The sequence below is a fragment of the Pyrgilauda ruficollis genome, unplaced genomic scaffold (assembly GCF_017590135.1).
Source record: "Pyrgilauda ruficollis isolate IOZ18807 unplaced genomic scaffold, ASM1759013v1 scaffold9, whole genome shotgun sequence".
Taxonomy (NCBI): Eukaryota; Metazoa; Chordata; class Aves; order Passeriformes; family Passeridae; genus Pyrgilauda; species Pyrgilauda ruficollis.
This window is the reverse complement of record NW_024531043.1, coordinates 5,419,454-5,438,265: the sequence shown is the minus strand read 5'-3', so window position 1 is coordinate 5,438,265 and position 18,812 is coordinate 5,419,454. Positions and strand designations below refer to the sequence as shown.

The 18,812-nt window shown below is 38.9% G+C and overlaps 1 protein-coding gene across 2 annotated transcripts in view; it reads right to left on the bottom strand.

Moving 5' to 3' along the window:
- The window catches only part of PI4KA (phosphatidylinositol 4-kinase alpha), a 54,055-nt gene that overhangs the window by 33,447 nt on the left and 1,796 nt on the right, over window positions 1–18,812 (bottom strand). The window contains exons 2-19 of one of the 2 annotated variants that reach the window (XM_041488437.1): window positions 18,011–18,127; window positions 16,774–16,867; window positions 16,005–16,093; window positions 15,454–15,526; window positions 14,866–15,125; window positions 14,114–14,183; window positions 12,027–12,175; window positions 11,379–11,444; window positions 10,305–10,401; window positions 9,719–9,910; window positions 8,887–8,987; window positions 8,003–8,132; window positions 7,151–7,283; window positions 6,276–6,371; window positions 5,394–5,577; window positions 4,564–4,667; window positions 3,466–3,634; window positions 1,947–1,997 (exon numbers count right to left, since the gene is read on the bottom strand). In XM_041488437.1, coding sequence (XP_041344371.1) covers window positions 1,947–1,997; window positions 3,466–3,634; window positions 4,564–4,667; window positions 5,394–5,577; window positions 6,276–6,371; window positions 7,151–7,283; window positions 8,003–8,132; window positions 8,887–8,987; window positions 9,719–9,910; window positions 10,305–10,401; window positions 11,379–11,444; window positions 12,027–12,175; window positions 14,114–14,183; window positions 14,866–15,125; window positions 15,454–15,526; window positions 16,005–16,093; window positions 16,774–16,867; window positions 18,011–18,109 — 2,157 coding nt within the window. In that variant the 5' untranslated portion in view covers window positions 18,110–18,127. The remainder of the gene's footprint in view (window positions 1–1,946; window positions 1,998–3,465; window positions 3,635–4,563; window positions 4,668–5,393; window positions 5,578–6,275; window positions 6,372–7,150; window positions 7,284–8,002; window positions 8,133–8,886; window positions 8,988–9,718; window positions 9,911–10,304; window positions 10,402–11,378; window positions 11,445–12,026; window positions 12,176–14,113; window positions 14,184–14,865; window positions 15,126–15,453; window positions 15,527–16,004; window positions 16,094–16,773; window positions 16,868–18,010; window positions 18,128–18,812) is intronic. The other variant, XM_041488438.1, reaches the window with a different exon arrangement.

The following is an 18,812-nucleotide window of genomic DNA, read 5'->3' as shown; positions in this document are numbered from 1 at the left end:
TCCAGTGATATGCTCCATACAAAAAGCTTTTCAACCTGCCAGCCAGTGAAATACTGCTGTTAGATGATGATGAATGATGAAGAGCTGACACTGAATAGGAAACTCAGATGTTTTCTCCTATTCCTGTCTTTTAAGTTCATCAGGTGATAGACAATTTTCAGTACAGGAAGTGCACAACAGAAATTAACATTCATATACACATTTTACTGTTTTATCTGTATGCAAAAAGGAGAGCATATACAAAAAAGAAAAGCATATGCAAAAGCTTAAATATTCATGCCCTAAGTTTAATTAGTCTATCAATGATTGAATGAGCTGGCGCATCTGCAATACTGGTTTTTGGGGACTTAAGTAAAGACAATTATTCAAGGCAAAGAGGTCAAGCAGAAAGCAAATCAGCTACTGCTCAAAACTCATGATCTTCATACATTGTGCAAGAAAGTCAAATATTTGCTTCAACAACTATAATGTAACCATTAACTCTTGCTTCAGATTCTGGCACTATCTGACTGCATTTAAAGGTCACATTGGTTAAGAAAAATGCAGTTATCCCCAGCTATTCAGAACAAATATACCATCAATAAAAATTTGAAATAGAAAAGTAATTCCGTAACTTATACATTAAGTCTCTAATAAACACTAATCTTCTCTCAATATGCAAAGAATGGTCCTGCTTTCACTCAAATCAGCATCACTGACAGCTGAAAAATGCCACCCACTAGAACATCTCAATGCAGGACTAGCTGGCTCATGCAAAACCTGAGTAACTATTGAATAACAGTCATCCAAGACATTTAAAAACACATTTCTTTAAATGGAACTGGTCCTTGTGATCACTGCTGAACTTGGGGAGGGCTGATGTACCAAACCAGTGGAAGAGGTATGGGAAGGAGAGGAACAGTCCTCTGACCTTTAACTAGTGCTAACTTTAGACTCTTCTCTTTGACAAGCTTCAGTGAAGAGGTTTGAAGGGGCAGAGTATGAAATTAATGCTTTTTTCCTGCCTGTTAATGGATGTGCAGTATGAACAAATTACAAGCAGATATCCCTACTGCAAGCATGGGATACATTTTTCCCTTTTGTCCCAGCAGCTGTGCAGGAAAAGTTCCACAGCATAATTCAACTTCAGGAGGGAAACAAGCAGCATGATGCCTTTTGTCCTTCAGGAAGTTTGTCTATGGATCTTTCAGATGTGACCTTTTTTTTGTAAAAGCTACAGCAGTTAGGCAAATAGTCCTACTGACCTGGTAACAGGCCTTGGACATAACAAATTTCCTGTTAGAGATCTAGATCTACAATTTTTTCCTGAATTAGCACTTGTACTTTGTTAAAAGAAATGGTTTTTTCCCAGAAAAAAATGACATCCAAGAGTGAACACAGATATGCTTTGGGATAAACTGGTCTGGCATGGACATCAGTGTCCTTGCACATTTCCTAAAATGCTTTCAGCCTGACAGTCCATTCTCATTTCAGAAGACATGGGACACTTACCCCCTTCTTTATCAACGATTTTTTTTCCTTTTAAGAAGCAGAATTCACTTTGCTGCCAAACTAATTTTTTTTTTTACTTTGTTTCTATTAACTTTTGTTTTTCACTTCTCCTTAGGCCACAGATATGTGCTGTTTATTACACTGCATGCCAAATACTAATCAAAGTAATATTCCCTGCAGTGTTATTTAGCTCAAGAATCTCCTGAATTCATGGCTTGAAACAATCTAACCCCAAATCACAAAAGATTCTTTATTTTCAAGAGATTTGTCATTATTAAAAGAATATTTCCCCCCCGTTACAGCTAGGTGCATTATTTTACAGTAGTACTACATTTCTCTTGGATGGCCACCTCTGCAGTACCAGTCAATCAAACCATTTTGCTTGAAATAGCACCAGTATTTGATAAATGAGAGAAAAATTATTGTTTGCAGTAACTGATCCATTGGATACTCACCACAGCAATGACAGGAATAAGCACACCCAGGTTCCCTGCACTACTGGAGGCCTGAGAAGAAAAAGGAAATGCTCAAAACATCTACAAAAGCATTTCTAAAGAATTTGCTAAAAAAAATATTTCAAGGATCAAACATTGCAACTACAACTCTGCATCTTGCAAAGAGATGTGCACAAGGTGGTCAAGAGAGCACCCATGAAATCCACAGGACTGAACACACCCTGGAATCTTTAAACAAAGCTTTTCAGGTTTTCCTCGTGGACTACTGAAGGGAGTCAGCACACAGTCTGTAGAGATTCAATAACTGTTAGAAAAATGATCACATTCAATGGGTGGCCACAAACAAGTATCAAATGTTTACCACAAGTTTCATTTTACTATCAAAATGAAGCCAAAAATAACAAGCCTGTAAAAAGACAGGATTTTCAAGAATTTATTTAAGCAGGAGGAGCAGCCTTTCTTATTGGAACATAAGAAGCATAAGGAAAACACTATTTCCTTTGACTTTTTAGGACTTTTTAAACTGCAGCTATACAAGTGTCTTTGCTCTTGGCCAAGTAGAGTATTAAAGAATTAAAAATATTTACTGAGCACAGCACATCATTTCTCACCTGTTCTGATCAGGCAAACAGTGATGGCACAGACACCACACTGAGACATCTCTCTGCAGTCTTTCCCAACCTCCCATATCCCTCCACACTAGATCTGGGAAACGGGGAATGCTCCAGCTCCCTCCTTACAAGAGAGAGACTGCTGGCCCCACACAGATGAGGCAGGGAAGATATGCTAACAGGGTACAGCTTTGCATGAAGTGAACAAACCAAAAAGAAAAACAAAGCAGGAAAGAAGAGAGCAATTGAGGAACAAAGCCAAATAGTCTTCAGATGAAACAATAATGGTACAACCCAACTAAAACATATTTCAGTTATCTTTCCTGGAGAGTCAAGATAAAGCAAACAAAAGATGGGTCTTAAAATATTTTTGGAGGGAATAAAATAATAGCATAGAAGACATTCTAAGGGGGAGGGACAATTGGAAAAAGTCACCATGGTTTTTTTTTGTTAACTTCAGGACAATCCACTGCATGTGACTCACTCACAGAATACCTTTCATAACTTGTACTCTGCATTGAGTAGAATGTTCTAGTGAGAACTGCTCTTAGGATCTTCACAGTAAAGAAACACTGCCTCCTAGCTCAATCCATCAGAATTCTGTCATTTCTCCATTTGCAGAGTTGCACAGCTTTCAGTCAGTGCAGCAGTTTGTCTCCCATACAGATTCGAGAGCATCCCATGTTTCCCTGCCTCTGACACTCCAGGCAGTCTAGCTGAACTGCAGCTATTCCCTGTTTTACCTGGGACACTCCACACAATCAGTCAGGCATCCCAGACTTGCACTCACACTCCAGCCCCAGAACACACTCTCAGGCTCAGCACAGCAAGGGTTTTCCCTGTGTGTTCAGCAGAGCCCCCCACATAAAGCACAGCTGCACACAACTAAAAACCAGTGCATGTCTGACCTTCAGTGCTGGTCCTTTTTCACTTGCTCTCTCACTAGCTCTCTTTCCTTCGAGCCCAAGCTGAACAAACAGCTCCAGCAGGTTCATCAGCAGCTCATCCACAAGGTGCTCTACCTGGATGTTGGCAGCGATGTTGGCCAGGGCGTTAATGACTGCCAAGGAGCAGTGCCTGAGGAGAAAGAACAGTTATGAACAAGCAATTCCTCAGGTTTTGTATTGTCAGTGTTTTCTTCATAATACTGACAGTAGCTCTTGTAATAAGGCTACTGACATACTTCCACCCAGTTTTTTCTCTTGCTGTTTTTATGAGCAGTACTGACAACTGGAATGCAATTGGTATTTAAGTGAAAAACTATTTTTAAGTTGTGCCTTTGGAGGATGTTCCATTTATGATGCTGTCATGGCCACAAGGAAGTACTTTGAGTACTTTCCTGTAGCAGACAAAAAGCAGCCAAGGGCATGTTTCTGTTTTGGGAAAGCTCTTGAGCAGAAGAATCACAACTCGTATCAGTTGTTGAAGTTGAGATGGCATTGTTAAAATACACTGACAGGAACAGTCCTCTCAGCTACTCCCATTCTGCATTGAAGGTCTACCCCAACTACCAACAGAGTCAGTGATAATATTTATTTCTAGTGGGGACAACAATGTATAACTTACATACAAAGAATTAAATTGTTAATGGTTTGCATTTAATCCCTAACAAGTACCAGGATCACATTAAAAACAAAACAAATCACACTCTCAGCTTTTCTGGGCTAAGAGATTTAGTAATTAATTACCATAATTTAGTAATTAATTACTGTAATTACAGATAACATAAGTCATCAATGCCAATTATCTTTCATAAATACTGACTCCTTACAGAGGTAGAAGTTTTCAATGCTAGCTGTAGTGAAAAGCATTTTCAGGAATCTCTGCATTTTGAAGCGCTATTATTTCTAAATTAACGCATTTCTTTTTAACATCAAAGAACAGTACAAGTTACAACCTTGTAATAAAACTTGATAGTGGGAAAAGGTGAAAAACCCCTAAGCAGCAAAAAGGGTATTTGATATAGTTTTATTTGATATGATTTAAGGGACACAGCTAAGTGTTACCTGTATCCATGGTCCTTATAGTCTTTTGTGGCAGAGTACACAACTGAGCTTGCTTTAACACTGATTTGCTGAAACAGATTCCACACCTCACCATAAATGTATTGCTGCAACAAAAACAAAACCAAATCCCTAAGTAAAGCTTACTGAATACAATCCCTCTAAAGATCAACCCTGTAAAATACTCCCAAGTATTACCAAGTTCTTCAGATAGGTGTTCAGCCACAGCCTGAGCAATGGTTTCAGCTTCCATGAAGCAAACAGTACAAGTGCTTTTGTGAATGTTTTTAATGGATCAAATTTTAGTAAATTTATTATGGTCTTTAATTCTGCCTTCCTGATGGAAGCAATTTTTTTCAGGCTTCTGAGTTCGGGCAATTAATTGCTTTTTCAGATGCACAAATAACATTTGGAAAAAGTCAGTTAATCTTTATAAGACTAAAGAAGACAATCTTCCATACTTTTAAATGTATGAACCTACAAGACTTTGAAAGTTAATTACTGATACAAAAAGAAAATACTCTCCACTTCTTTGTGATAGGCCAAGTTTAAAAACATAGTAACTTTTGAAAACATTGAGTTTGGTGGGCTTTATAGTCTTTTTTTAAAACATACTCTTATTTTCTATGGCGATTCATCTTCTTTACAGAGACAGCACTTAACACATTATCACAGTTTTTGTTGTCTGATATCACAAAGACTGTACAAGTGTCTACCTGTAGTGCAGAAAAGAGAAGCCTTAAAAGCCTTCTGCAAATGCACTTTCTAAAATATATTTCCATTTAACTAAAGGAAAGGAATCATAGCATTCTCTTGGCCCATTCTTTCCTTACATTTCCAGTGATGACCAAACAGCCAAGCTGATCAATGATGAGTACATCAAGATGAGAAGGTGGCTGGCAAAACTTCTGCTGTAAGATCTGCAGGATGGGTTCCATCATTTTTGGGGTGTCCCTCAGAGCCACTGCAATGTGCCCTAGAGCACGAATTGTGTGGTCAGGAATCAAATGAGCTTCCCTGTTAAGGAAAACAAACAAAAATACTCAATGGGTTAAATGTAATTGTTAAACAAGTTATCAAGACCTCAGTTACATTTCAGATAAGTAACAACTTCTATACTAAATTTAAACATCCCCAGCAGCTTCAATACTGCCCCAACTCTATACATCCCCAGCATTAGAGGATACACTTGCATAAGCTGATTTTCAAAATAAAAAATAACCTCTCCCAAACTCATTATTGAGGAGGTCCACACTAACCCATGAATACACTGTTCCAAAAACAGCATTAACAAAGGCAAAAATGATGGGCAAAATACTAAGACAGTCAGACCAGCTACTACAGAACCTCCCCCATGAGAATTCTTGGTCAGCAAGGCTCTTAAACGCTGAGCAAAATGCCACAAGTGACAAGATGTGTCTAGCCAAAAAGGACAGCTGAAGCTTGAAGAGAAAGCATCACTCAGCTGAGGACGCAAAATTGGCTAATATTCACTAAAGATTTGCTGATTCAATCAGTTAAACTGAATTTGTACCTCCCAGTATGAAAACAGGCTCAGCTCTGCAAAGACTTGGCATGGGAAGATCTTGACCCCATGCACAAGCCCATTAATCTCAGTAACATTTAATTCTAAAATAATGCTGCCAGTACTTAGAATAAGTCTAAGATTCATTGAGTGAAGGAAAAATTGGTTTTATGACTGACTGACAACTTACTTATCATTCTCCTGAGAGATGTACAGACGGTTGGATAAACTGGCAAGAAAGGCCTCAACAATCACCGAATCTATAGTCAAGCCAGCTTTCAAGCACCTGCAGTAACAATGGACAGAAAAAACATGATGCAACAATAAAACATCTCACTTTTAACTACCATAAATTCATGCCATCTATATATAAGGGAAGCGGTTCATACTGAAGAGTAAGAACTGACTGCCAAGGAACACTGCAGATACACTTTAAAAAATGAGCAGAGTTTCTACTTCTGCTTTCTCCAGAAACAATACTGACCAGAATATACAATAAGGTAAATTCAGAATCCACTGCTTTGAAACTAATAGCCTCTAGTCACCAACTATGTCTTTCCTCTAGCTCTCTGCAGCTGTCTAAAAGGGAAGAATAATCACTGCCCCAATCCACTGCTTTGAAACTAATTCCTTGCCTCTAGTCACCAACTATGTCTTTCCTCTAGCTCTCTGCAGCTGTCTAAAAGGGAAGAATAATCACTGCCCACGCAAGTGTGTGACAACCTTTCTGTTACATGAGGCTCAGTCAATGTGACAACCTAAGCTAAAAACAAAAAAAACTTACTGAATAGCTTCAAAAACACCTACCTACTGAAAATGGTGACTAGCAGACATGGGAAGCAAAACAGTAAGACTGAATTATTGTTTTACAGTTAGGACATAAACAGAACCAAGAGATGCCTGAAGGAAAACAAAGTCATGACCAAACAAGGCACAAAGATTTCATGGCAGCACAGAGCAGAACCTTCTAAATGGGCACTGTGCTTTTCTGCCAGGGAAATAGCACATGTCCAGCATGGTGCCAGGGAAATAGCACATGTCCAGCACGGTGCCACCCCCTCTTACCTGCAGATGTTGTCTATGGCAATGTCACGCAGCTGCTCATACATGGATGGCTGACCTTTCTTGCCAGACATTACACTTAGAGTGGACTCTGAATGCTCATTGGTGACACTAATCTTAATGTCATTTCCACCTACTAAGAACACAGGAATACAGAAATCAACAGCACTTGATGAGCTATACAAGTCATTATTGCATTTGTCTATTCCTAAATCATTATTCCTAAATTTAGCCACTTACTACTTTACTGTTTTGCTCTAGCATTACAATACTGCTTTTGCATCAGCAAGTGATTTGAATTGAACATTTTTATTCTGGAAATCATCAATCAATATTAAAATCTAAAAACAACAACAAAAACCTGCCAAATGCCAAGACAGTCACGCGGCTGGAGCAGAGGATGGGTATGGGGAGTGTGAGGAACGTGACCTCGTTCATTCTGGAGAAGAAGCAGCTTTGGACAGAGCCAGTGGCTGCCTCCCAAGCTGCAGAGTAGGCTACAGGGCAGACAAGCAGCCTTTGTAGGAGAATGAGACACAACAGCCTCAAGTCGAAACAAGGGAGGTTCCAACTGGGTATGTGATTCTTTTCCCTCACTATGAGGATAATTATGCACTGGCTCTGGCTGCAGTCTCACTCAAGACAGAAGTGCTCAGTGTCAGCAGAAGAGACACAGCAGTTCTGCTGCTTACCCTTAGATACACTTCTACCAGAATTTCATTTGTTTCCCTCCTCCCTGTCGCCAAAAAAACAATTACACAATTCCATCTCCATTTCCACCTACAGCTGCATCACCACAAAATACCAAAACGTATGGAAAACAAACATTCTGGAGCACAGGCTTTTTTCCTTTACCTGTGTGATACTGGCTGTGATATTTGTAAAGTTTTACAAGCACTGGGGAAGGTATCACAAGAAAGTCTCTCAGTGATGGATTGACAGAATGAACCACAACAGGGAACCTCTCACATAAACGACCCAGACCCTAAAAAGGGAAAGAAAAAAACAAAAACCAAGACGAAACCAATAAAACATTGCTTTAGAATAAAACAGTACTATTTTTATTTCAGCTGCAAGCTTGCAACTCCAGCTCAATACAAACAAACAGAAAACAAAAAAAATCCTACACAGTTTTGAGAGGTTCATTTTTTAGCAGAAGATTTAGATATTTTAAGCCTCTAACTGTTTCAGGTTATTCTAGAGTGTGTCATATACCACTCAAGCCTTGCTGTTCTCTTCCTGGGTTTTCTCACAGGAGTTCCATGAAATGAACTGCACTCTCCAAATGTAAAGGTACTGTACAAGTGCCAACATTTAGAGGAACCTGATAACTTACAACTTACATGGTGAAAAACACCACACTTGTTCAGACTGGATAAGTGCCCAATAAGAAGACAAAAATTAGAATAACCAAGGCTTAATCCAAAACCTCAGGGACCTGCCAGTCCCAACATTTTAATTATTTCTGTAAGGCACTAAGAAGCTGAATAGTCCAAAAATTAAATCCTGATTAAAAACCCCTCATGAATATTATTCTTCAAGAAATAGCTAAGCTAAGAAAATTCTAAAAGCAGTTCCTAGTTTTTACACCAGATCTCTAAAATCCAAATACAGAACACAGTGATGTGAAGTACTAGGAAGAGCAGATAAAGTGTTCTAGCAACCTGTAAAACTCCCCAAATTCTCATTCACTGGTACAGTGAGTAATTGCAGTAATTACAAATACTGTAAAGACAGACCTGCAAACAGCAAATTAGCAGAGGCAAGTGAGCAATTATGACTTTGCTTGAGGTTTTTGACTGCAGCTTCTCTGATAACTTGATGCACAGGTTTTCCGCACCTTAAATAAAAAATCCAACAGAAAAAAATTATTTTTCATTTGTTATTAGGCCACACACAACCCAATCCTTACTGGAATTTCTAAAATAATGGAGACAATTTCTAAGCTTCCATCTTGTGGTATGAGATTTAGTGTTGCTTCTGCAAAAACAGTTTTAGAAACTTAGCACCTGCACCAAACAGCTCTGTCAAACACTGTGACTGAAAGAATGACACTACTTAAAGCTGATTTTGAACATACTTCATACTGAACAGAAATTAAATATTGCAATGTCCAAAGGGAAAAAATCCTCCACATATTCAGCAGATGTAGGACTTATACAACGAGAAAGAAAATAGAGGAAAAGTAACAAAGAGCTTCCCAGTCCTGCCAGCTAGCAATGAAGAAAAAACATTTTCTTTAAAAGAACCACTGAGAAATATTTCTGACATGAAGAGCAATAAACAAAACAGAAACTAGAAAACAAATACCTGCATGCAATTAAGCATTTATAGCTTCCCCTGGAGGTAAGTAATAGGAAGTTTCTGTTTCCATTTCTATAAAGAGACATCCTTCTACCCAGCCAACTAATCTGACAACCTTTTGATGGAAGTTTTACCCTTGTATTCTAAAAGCACAAAGTATTCCACTGAAATTTAGTATTTCTCTGAGCGCCATCTACTCTGTAAGTATTTCTACAACTTAGAACACAATGAACAGACACTGCAGAGACCAAAGAGCATTTTTTTTACTTTGCTCATCTTTCACAGCCCACACCATGAGATCCACGCAGGCAGCATTGGCCTGACAGCGCAGTTTTAAAGGGCTCAGTTCGTTGTGCAGTCGATCCATATCGTGGAGGATTTTCTGAAGTTCTGACTGGCTGCTGTTGAATTGCTCCAGCACAAAATCATGGATTTCCTTCACAAATGAGTTGGGAAGGTCTGAAGAAAGAAAAGGAAACAACATTATACTGGAAGGATGGAAGTCAGTCTATCAGAATAACAGCATATATAAAAGTCAATGCTACATTACCAATTATATTATTTAATCAAGTTTATGTCCTGTCTAAAAGATAAATGTCATAGCGAAGTCCACCAGGCAACAGATAATACCAATGCCACCTATTAATCCTTTTAATGGGGTGGGTGGCCAAAATATTTTTTTCTACTTTCATAGCACCTTTTTAATATGGAAACATTTCAAAATACAAATTTAATACCAGAGGTAGAGTTCCCAGGAAATGCAAACCCAATGTTCAAGCACTCAATACAAAGCAGATGATGCTTGTGATCTTAATTATAATGAAGGGTAAATAAAAATAAATAAATACTATACCTTTCATATAGTATAGTGTGTCTCTCAGCATTTTAAACTGAGCAAGGTAAAGAGGGTCACTGAAGGTTTTGTAATGGAGATCTGGACTACAACTCATCTGAAAAACGAAAGAAGCAATCTGCTAGATTCAAAAGGAAGTATTTTCCATTATACAAATAAGTAAATCTCACTCCCCCTCCACAAAGTAAACAAGCATATAAAACAGGTACAAGAAGTAACCTCACAGCTTTCCCCCCTCTACTTTTAATAAAAGTACAGCCATTCAATGCACTAAACAAAATTCAGTCACTGATTTGAAGAGCACGTCTGTTTCTCTAACAATGGGGCTAAAAAGAAAAAAAAAAGCGCGGGGGACTCAAAGCTCTCACTTTACTGAGATGGCAGAAAGAGAGGCTGAAGTTGTCTCCACTCAGGCCTATATTTTGAACAAGGCAGTGCTGAGAGGCTGAGAGCAAAGCAGAGTCATTTCTGTACACATTTCAGCACACACCCCTTTCACCACAGCTTTATGCCCTGAGGAAATGAGGCAAACTCCATAAAATGTGGTGGAGGCTGGGACAGAACTGCACCCAGGGGAAGGGAGAAGAAGAAACAAATCCTTGTTCTGAAACGAGGGCTCACAGACCTAAAGAACCAAATCTGCCACCTCTGAGAGTCCATGAGCTGCAACACTGACAAACTCATAGAAATGGCACCTAAAAGAGCAGCAGCGATTTCCAAGCCACAAACTGAAAACAACCAACGCATTTCATACATGTGAAAAAAGATCATGTCACTGCAATATGCAAGAAAGACCTTTGTCAACAGTAAACCAGTTTTGGGCAACCAATGATGTAATTTATTAGGACAGAGATAATGTAGGAAAATAACTATTTTCTCCTATGTTAGTGAACAATATCACCTATCCTCCAGTCCAAGGCTAGATTTAAACCACTGAAAGAACTGCTCAGAAAGGAAATCAGTATCATTTTGCAAAGAGAAGGTATACCTTACATAGGTAAAATGCTAATTTTGCAAGTAATAAGGCAAAAAATGAAGTATTAAAGTCATTAAAGGAAGAAGGTAAAACCATACCTCTGCAACTTCAGCTAAAACTGCATCTAAGGTCTTCAGAAGAGAATCCTCAACGATCTGCTTTACCTGTGGAGGAAAAAAAAACCAAACTATAACAGGATGTTTCCTGTTAGTGACTCTAGACAGGAGAGAATATAATTTAATAAAATTTTGCTTATGCACAGAAAACACAAATCACTTCACTACGAAGCCTCAGATGAAATTAAGGCTGCAACAAGAACACTTGAGCCTCTCTGCTGTTCCAGAATAGCTGATGCCAGAAGCAGACAGGGCCTGCAGCTTCTGTCACTTGTGTGAATTCCCAGCAAAACCTTCAGGAAGTCTCACTCTCACAGCAAAACCCAATCTCCTATTTCAGCAACTAGCAGTATGCACGTTACACCAGAACAAGTGGTCTGCAAGACTCAAGCAGGAAGCAGCTGACAAACTTACTTAATTTTCCAAATTCTGCATAGTTATTATGAGTGCTTTCCAGAATGCTATTAAGCATGACATTAAATGCCATAAAAATAAAATTACACAAAGCTTGAGAGATAAAGGCTGTCATTTTACTTGCAGTTCTAAAAGCTTAAACTTAAACTGCATCTATTTCTAGCAAATATCTAGAATACAGTGTCACTGCAATCTTCATAAGGAGCCATCACGTACCATGTTCAACAGCCGCCGGAGCGTTTCCAGTGGGATGTTAAACTCTTTATTGTTAATACCATTGAAGAGAGGAGAAACTGAAAAGCTGGAGCTGATTGTGGAGAAGTAATAATCAGGATCCAGAGCACTCCCATCAGGAAGATATGAACCTGATCAGAAAAAAATAACGGAAATACAAGTTTGAGGAGAGAAAGGATATGAACTGTCTTTAATGGAAGCATTTAGCCACTACAAAAGAGTTTTTTTCTAACAGTCTTTAGCTTGCCAGAGCTGCATTTCAGCTCATCCACTGGTAAATAAAGACAGAAAACTATGATACAATTGCCATTAGAAGCTTACTATCACAACAGAGAATTCATTACAATAACTTGTGTCCATGTCAGAGATACTTCTGACAAACCTTTCCACACTATTGATGTGCATCTACCTGAAAACATATGTAAATACCCCTTAGATCAGAAGCACAGAGATGTAAAGAACAGGTTAAGTCAAAACTGTCCTGCAAGGTTTTTCCCTGTATTAGATTAAATGAACACATGGCACAGTGCTCATCTTAGAATAGGCACCAATTCACCACAGCAATTTGAAAGCAAAGAGAATCAAATTATTTTTTCAGATTCAAGCACTCTATAAAGCAAACAACTTGCTCAGCAAACTGCTCTTGGCTCTGTTTCCTCTTGAGAAATTACATCTCATGCCTTTCTGAAGTGCTCAGCTGGCTGTGCTAGAGTAATGTTCTTGTGATTAACAGGCTTTTAAGTAAGACTATTTATTGACAACAAAAAAAAAAGTCCTCAGTTCTTTTTTTTTTTTAGCTGTTAGCCTTGGCCAGAATAAAACCAAGGTCACTACTCATCTTCTTCAGAAGGCAAGACTATCACAAACTATATCAACAGAAGTAATCCAAGAACTGACTGCAGCTGAAATATATGGTAGAAGTAGTATTGAAAATAAAATCCTGACTGGAATAATCATAACTCTACCAGAGAGACAACTAAAATAATCCAAAGGATTTTACAAAGTTGTCCACCTAAAGATTTAAGATTATTTCTGTTCTACTACAATAGTAACCTTCTAACCCACAACCTTTGGGTTTTGTTTATATTTTTTAATTCAAACCATGAAGACCACAACATTGAAGAATACATTGGTTCAACACAGTAGACAGAAGATAAACAGTTCTGCTCCTACTTTGCAATTTAAGAATTACTCTGTAATCCCATTATATGACTGAGGAAGAGATGCCTCTAGAAATAACAATGTGAAGAAAAAAAGAAAGCAATGTGGAAGAAATTAATTTAAGCCAGGGCTTGAGAGAGGAGAATGGCCCTAAAACAGAGAAAGCCCAAACTGTTAAAAACCTGAAAGGGCCAGACAAAACCAGAGACACCAAAACAGCTCAGATGCAGAGCTGGTCCCCCACTTGATTCACAAAGGAGAGTTTATTTTAAAGCCCTCCTTTGACTTAGAACTCACAGATGGAGCTCTACCACAGCTCAGGAGTTAAGAGTTTGCATGTTAATTCATGAAACTTCTCAGGTTTTGGCCTTTTATGATACAGTAACCAATGCACACTAGTGAACACTTCAGTGTCTTCTTTAGTATTCCTTGCTCCAGAAAATTACTGGGTCTCCCACAATGGCCCACATCACACTCACTCCAAATGGAGCAGTTGTTTTGAATTTATACAGTGTGCCACAAGCCTCAAAATTCCAGACCCTAGATCAACAATGTAGCTGTCTACTGAAGCACAATATTAACTCTTGTTCCTCAAAGTTACTCAGCCTAATCTCCTGAAATCTTTCTGGCCTAGTTGAATTAAGCTCTTCAGTACTAGGCACTGCCTAGCAGGAAGGGAATCAAGAAACAAGTAAAAAACAACTGAGCCTGGAAATTATTGCTGTTAATAATTACTTCCTACTGTCTTTAAACCACAATTTTTAAAAAAAATCCTAGCCAGCATGTGCCACTGAATTCCTATAAGGATTCTAAAAGGCAGAGGAAGGGGTCAAAAGGCTTTTTGTTTTATATTTTCTATAAATAGCAACAAAACCCCAAATCACAGACTGTTCCTTAAGGTAATCTACCTTCAAAGTAATGAATTGCAGCAGGTCCTCCAGGAGAGCTGGGAGCAGGAAACCCACGTTCAGGACTAACCTGAAACATTGTACAAAAGCTGTATTTTAGAAAATATTGATAAAACATTTAAAAACCTGTCAGGGAATAGATTGTACACTTTAAAATGAAACACAGCTTCAAGCAAAACTAACAGGAACTACATATTGCTGGGTCTAACAGCTCAACTGCAGCCAAAAATGGGAAGTTAAAAAATGCCAGTTCAGTGCTTTTGACTAAAAGGAAGAGATCAGAGAGATGACTCCTCTACTGTATGAAACTATGCCAGTAAATATCTTAGTTTCAAACCACCATCTGAATCCAGTCTTCCCCCAAGACAATGAACATCCACAGCTCCTGGTGAAACCAGGAAGAGCTCCTGTATCCCCTCGTGAAAGCTTCAGCCATTAAGTGCAGCTTCCCAGTTTTACTGATATACATTACAATGCCTTTTAATGATAATAACACAAGGAATGGGATTTGCCAAATGCCCCATGTAAAGACTTACTAGTACAGCTGCTACTATAATTGTCACTGCTCGTTCTGTAATTCAGAAAGTACAAAACTATTTTGAAACTCAGTTGTGAAACCACAATAAAGACATTTGTATCTGCTCAAACAATGTGTTAAGAGACTCTCTGCACATCCAGGCTTAAGTCTGAACTCCACTGAGATGAAGAAATCATCTCAGCACTGACTCCAACACAGAGCAAGTCATACAAACCTGTGTGATGCTGCATACACTGCTAGCCTTTCTCTTCAGTGATCCTTCCTGGCAAACAGTGAGCAGAGAACTGGGAAGAATTGATCTGAAATCATTAAAGGATCGACGGCGAATTCCTTCGAGCTCTTCTGGAACTCTCAGGGAATGTGGGGGAATTTTAGGAAAAAGCTTTGAAAGGAGAGCCTCCTCTGAATTGCTGTATCGACCAAAGGCTCGAGAAATTCCTATCAGGCAGGGCACTGCATACTTGCATAAATACTCTGGAAAAGAAAAACACATGTAACGGCAAATAACAGTAACTTAAAACTTCCTCTTCATGGTTTTGCTGCCACTTTACTAAACTGTTTCAGCCTAAAGTGCTTTACAGCAACTGATTTGTACAAGCAGAGGAAAAACCATGAAAGCATCACGAATTACTACAATTCTGCTCCTGTACTTTCCAGTCAGCAACAAACAGAACAGAGAAGTGCTACGGGAAGCTGAAAGACAAAACTCACTTTTCAGGATTGATCCTGATAACCAGCAAACACACACAAGAGAAGTTCAGAGGACAGGAGTTACAAATACAGTTAACAATTTTATCACTACCTTTATCGTGCATTTGGGTTGTCTGGCACATTCCCAACAGGAACTGCATTACTTGTAGGACTGTATCCAAGATCTAAAGCCATCAAGACAGACATACAGAAATATCTTTTGGTAAAAAGATATCGTTATCTTACACCAGATCATTAAAACAAATGAAACTTGTAAACATTAGCGTAAGCACCTCTGTGAAGATTTCTTAATGTTGTGTGACTAAAAGATTACATTGCCCTCACTCAGGTTAGAGAGCCTCTCCTGTAAAGTCTGCAGTGAGCTGCAAGTACCACACAATGAAACTGCAGCACTCCCAACCTCAGTACCAAAACTGGAATTTTAAAACTCTGGCCTCAGCAACTGACACCCAAAAGTAACTGCAGACCTATGAATATCCTGTAGGTACTTGACTATTAACACAAGCAAATTAAAGCATCAGTGCACATGCTAAAGCAATCAGCCCCTTGCTGACAGGGAGCAGCTGTGCTCTTCTCCAGACATTTGTGAGGATCACAGCACTGGAGATCGGGGTAATACAACAGCACAAGCTTGAACTCCACCTGCTCTCGGAAAGATGCATCCCTGTAAGCCACGTCAGACAACAAGGTCACTAAGCAGAAGCTGAAGTTTTCTGCCACTGGAAGCACACCTGCAAAGTAATGGAGAGAAAATCAGCCACTTAAGCCTTGTTAGAGAGAATCAACATAGAAAGAGCAAACTATAATAAAGCAAGAAGACACAAGTGACTCCCATGTCATAAAGTCCTGAGGCACACTGTAGATGAAATTATGATGGTTAGAGGGCTTGTACAAAATTTAGAAATCCTCTAACCATCATAATTTCAACATAAATGTTAAAAGAAAAATAAAGAGAAGTCAGAATTAAAAACCTTCCCAGGCTTTCAACTTATCAGAAATAAATCTTAATTATATAATACTGTATGGAAGTATTCTTACATTAAGGGAACAAAAAATTAAGTGGTTTAAACAGCAACTAAGCATCAAAGCTAAAAGTACAGCAACAGATCTCATGTTCCACTCTCCTACTCTAGCTACTACACAATCTCCTCCAATTTAGTAACAAAATATATTGAACACAGAACTATTTGGAAAGTGCAATTCATCAAAAGCAGCAAAGCAGGAAAACAGGGATCTATTCAACTTCCTTTGGCTTCTGAAGAAAATCAATATTAAAAGCTGTCAAGCCAGGAGCTAAGTAAGAACATAGCAGGACTTCTCCCCTCCCCTTGAACCATGTCCTGAACAACCTTTGCCATGTCTGTCTCCTGGCTGGCATTCCATGACAAAGATCAAAAAACCCAAACATCACCTCTGCCTTTCCGTGCATTGCTTTCTTCTATCCACTGGACTTTGGGAAGGCCCTTCAGGAGTCGCAGAAGGTAAGGAACCACGTGATCCTTGTGCTAAAGAAGAAAATATTCTATTTAAAATGGAGAAAAACAGCTGAACCATATAATCTTAAGATACTTTAGAAATACAGTAAAATTACATTAGCACACACAGAACTAGCTTCTAATGATTACTCCACAGGCTTCTTGACTATTGCAAAACTGATTTCCAAACAAGCAAATGAAAGTAACCCCATTCAGCACCTTAAATCCAAGCCTTTAACTCCAGGCAACAGTTCGTTCTCGTAAAAGCTGGAGAAGAAAGTTCCAGAACAGTACCTAACCCCAAACACTTTATTAATTGACAGCAAGCTCCCAAAATAAATTTAAGACAGCTAGAAATTCAGAGTGCCAGTGCCAATTCAGTACATGTGACACATCCCAGGGCCTTAGACAAGCCACTTAACACATCCATGTAACACTTCAGCTCCCTCACCCGCAAATCAAAGCACAGCACAGCTGCCTTATAAAAAAACCCCAACCAAACACAAAAAGAACAAAGAACAAGGTCAATAATATCCATGCAAGCTGTACCATAGCACATGGGTACTAAATAGGAGGCAATTCAGGCCTGATGCAAACCTTAGCAATATGAAAGAATTTAAAGTCAGGTCTAATAGCATTGGAGCTGGGACTCTGTCCATGCTTCCCCTCCTCTACACAGAACAATACCAGCCCCAGCAGTCACAGGGAAGAGAACCAGCTTGTGCTGGCCCTGCTGGCAGACACAGAAGGGATGCTTGTGTACAATGCAGCCTGTGTGCCCTGAATGTCTGTTTATCCTGGCATGGAAGGGCCTTTTGCAAACCTGGCCTTCAGGAGTGCATCGGAGCATCCCTGTCAGTCAGGAGCATGTGGGGAACAACACACAATGACACATCTGGTTTGAGTAAATCCTCCTGAATACTCTTTCCTTTCACTGCTTAAGCCATGATGACCAGAAAACACAGCAGCAGTTTGGCTGTGGCAGTGCCATGGCTACTGCCTATCACACTTATCAGTATTTCCTTGCTCTCCTGACAGCATCCATCCCTTATCTCTGATCTTTTAATCTACTTTTATGAAGAGCAAATACCAACTCTTCATTCATTGAACAACTAAACTTGAATTAATCCAAGATCTTTGAAGTTAAATAGGTAGCCTAAGTGGAAAAAATACCTGAAGGTCAGATTCAATTAGGAAGATTCCTAAAGCAATAACAGCATCCCTGCGACGTTCATCCAACTGGAAAATCCCATGGAAATCCACTGGACACATACAGAGCAGCTTTTGTACCTGAAAAACAGCAGAGGGAAAGAACAGTGGAACAAGACTGGAAACCAGACTGAAGCTTGTTTGAAGGGCACAGTGGTCTTTCCACCTTCTGGAATACATCTGGCAACATTACCTTCCTTCAGTCATCAATCCCAGTGAGAATATCCAAGGGCCAGGAAAAAGTGAGGAATGACAGAAACCAGAAAAAGGCAGAAAAATCTCAAGTAGATGTCAAACATTTTTACTACAACGTGGGTCAATTTAAAGGTTTTTCTTCAACACTTGACCAAAGTGCTGAAGTAGGATAAAGCCTTCGTTTCACTACCTCACTTTTAGATGTGCAGGAAATGAGCAGCAGGCACTTTCATTATATTTACTCAATTCCTGTAAACAAAAAATAGGTGGATGGAGCTTTAATTACAGCTGCACCAATGCCTCCTACATATATGGCACTGAACAATTAACTGTTACCAGCCTGTGTATGACTCCTGCTCAAATCCTTTCAACATAACAGATTAAGTATTCAGAATTCATATTTTTGCACTATTCACCTATTACTTTACTCCATACTTAACAAACACACATTTAAAGAATACATCCAACATTACAAATACTTTGCTCTTCGGCAGAATTGTTAACAAATGGGAATGCAACAAGCATGTCGTCTTTTTTACAAATTTCCTTAATGTTAATATTCCTTAATGTT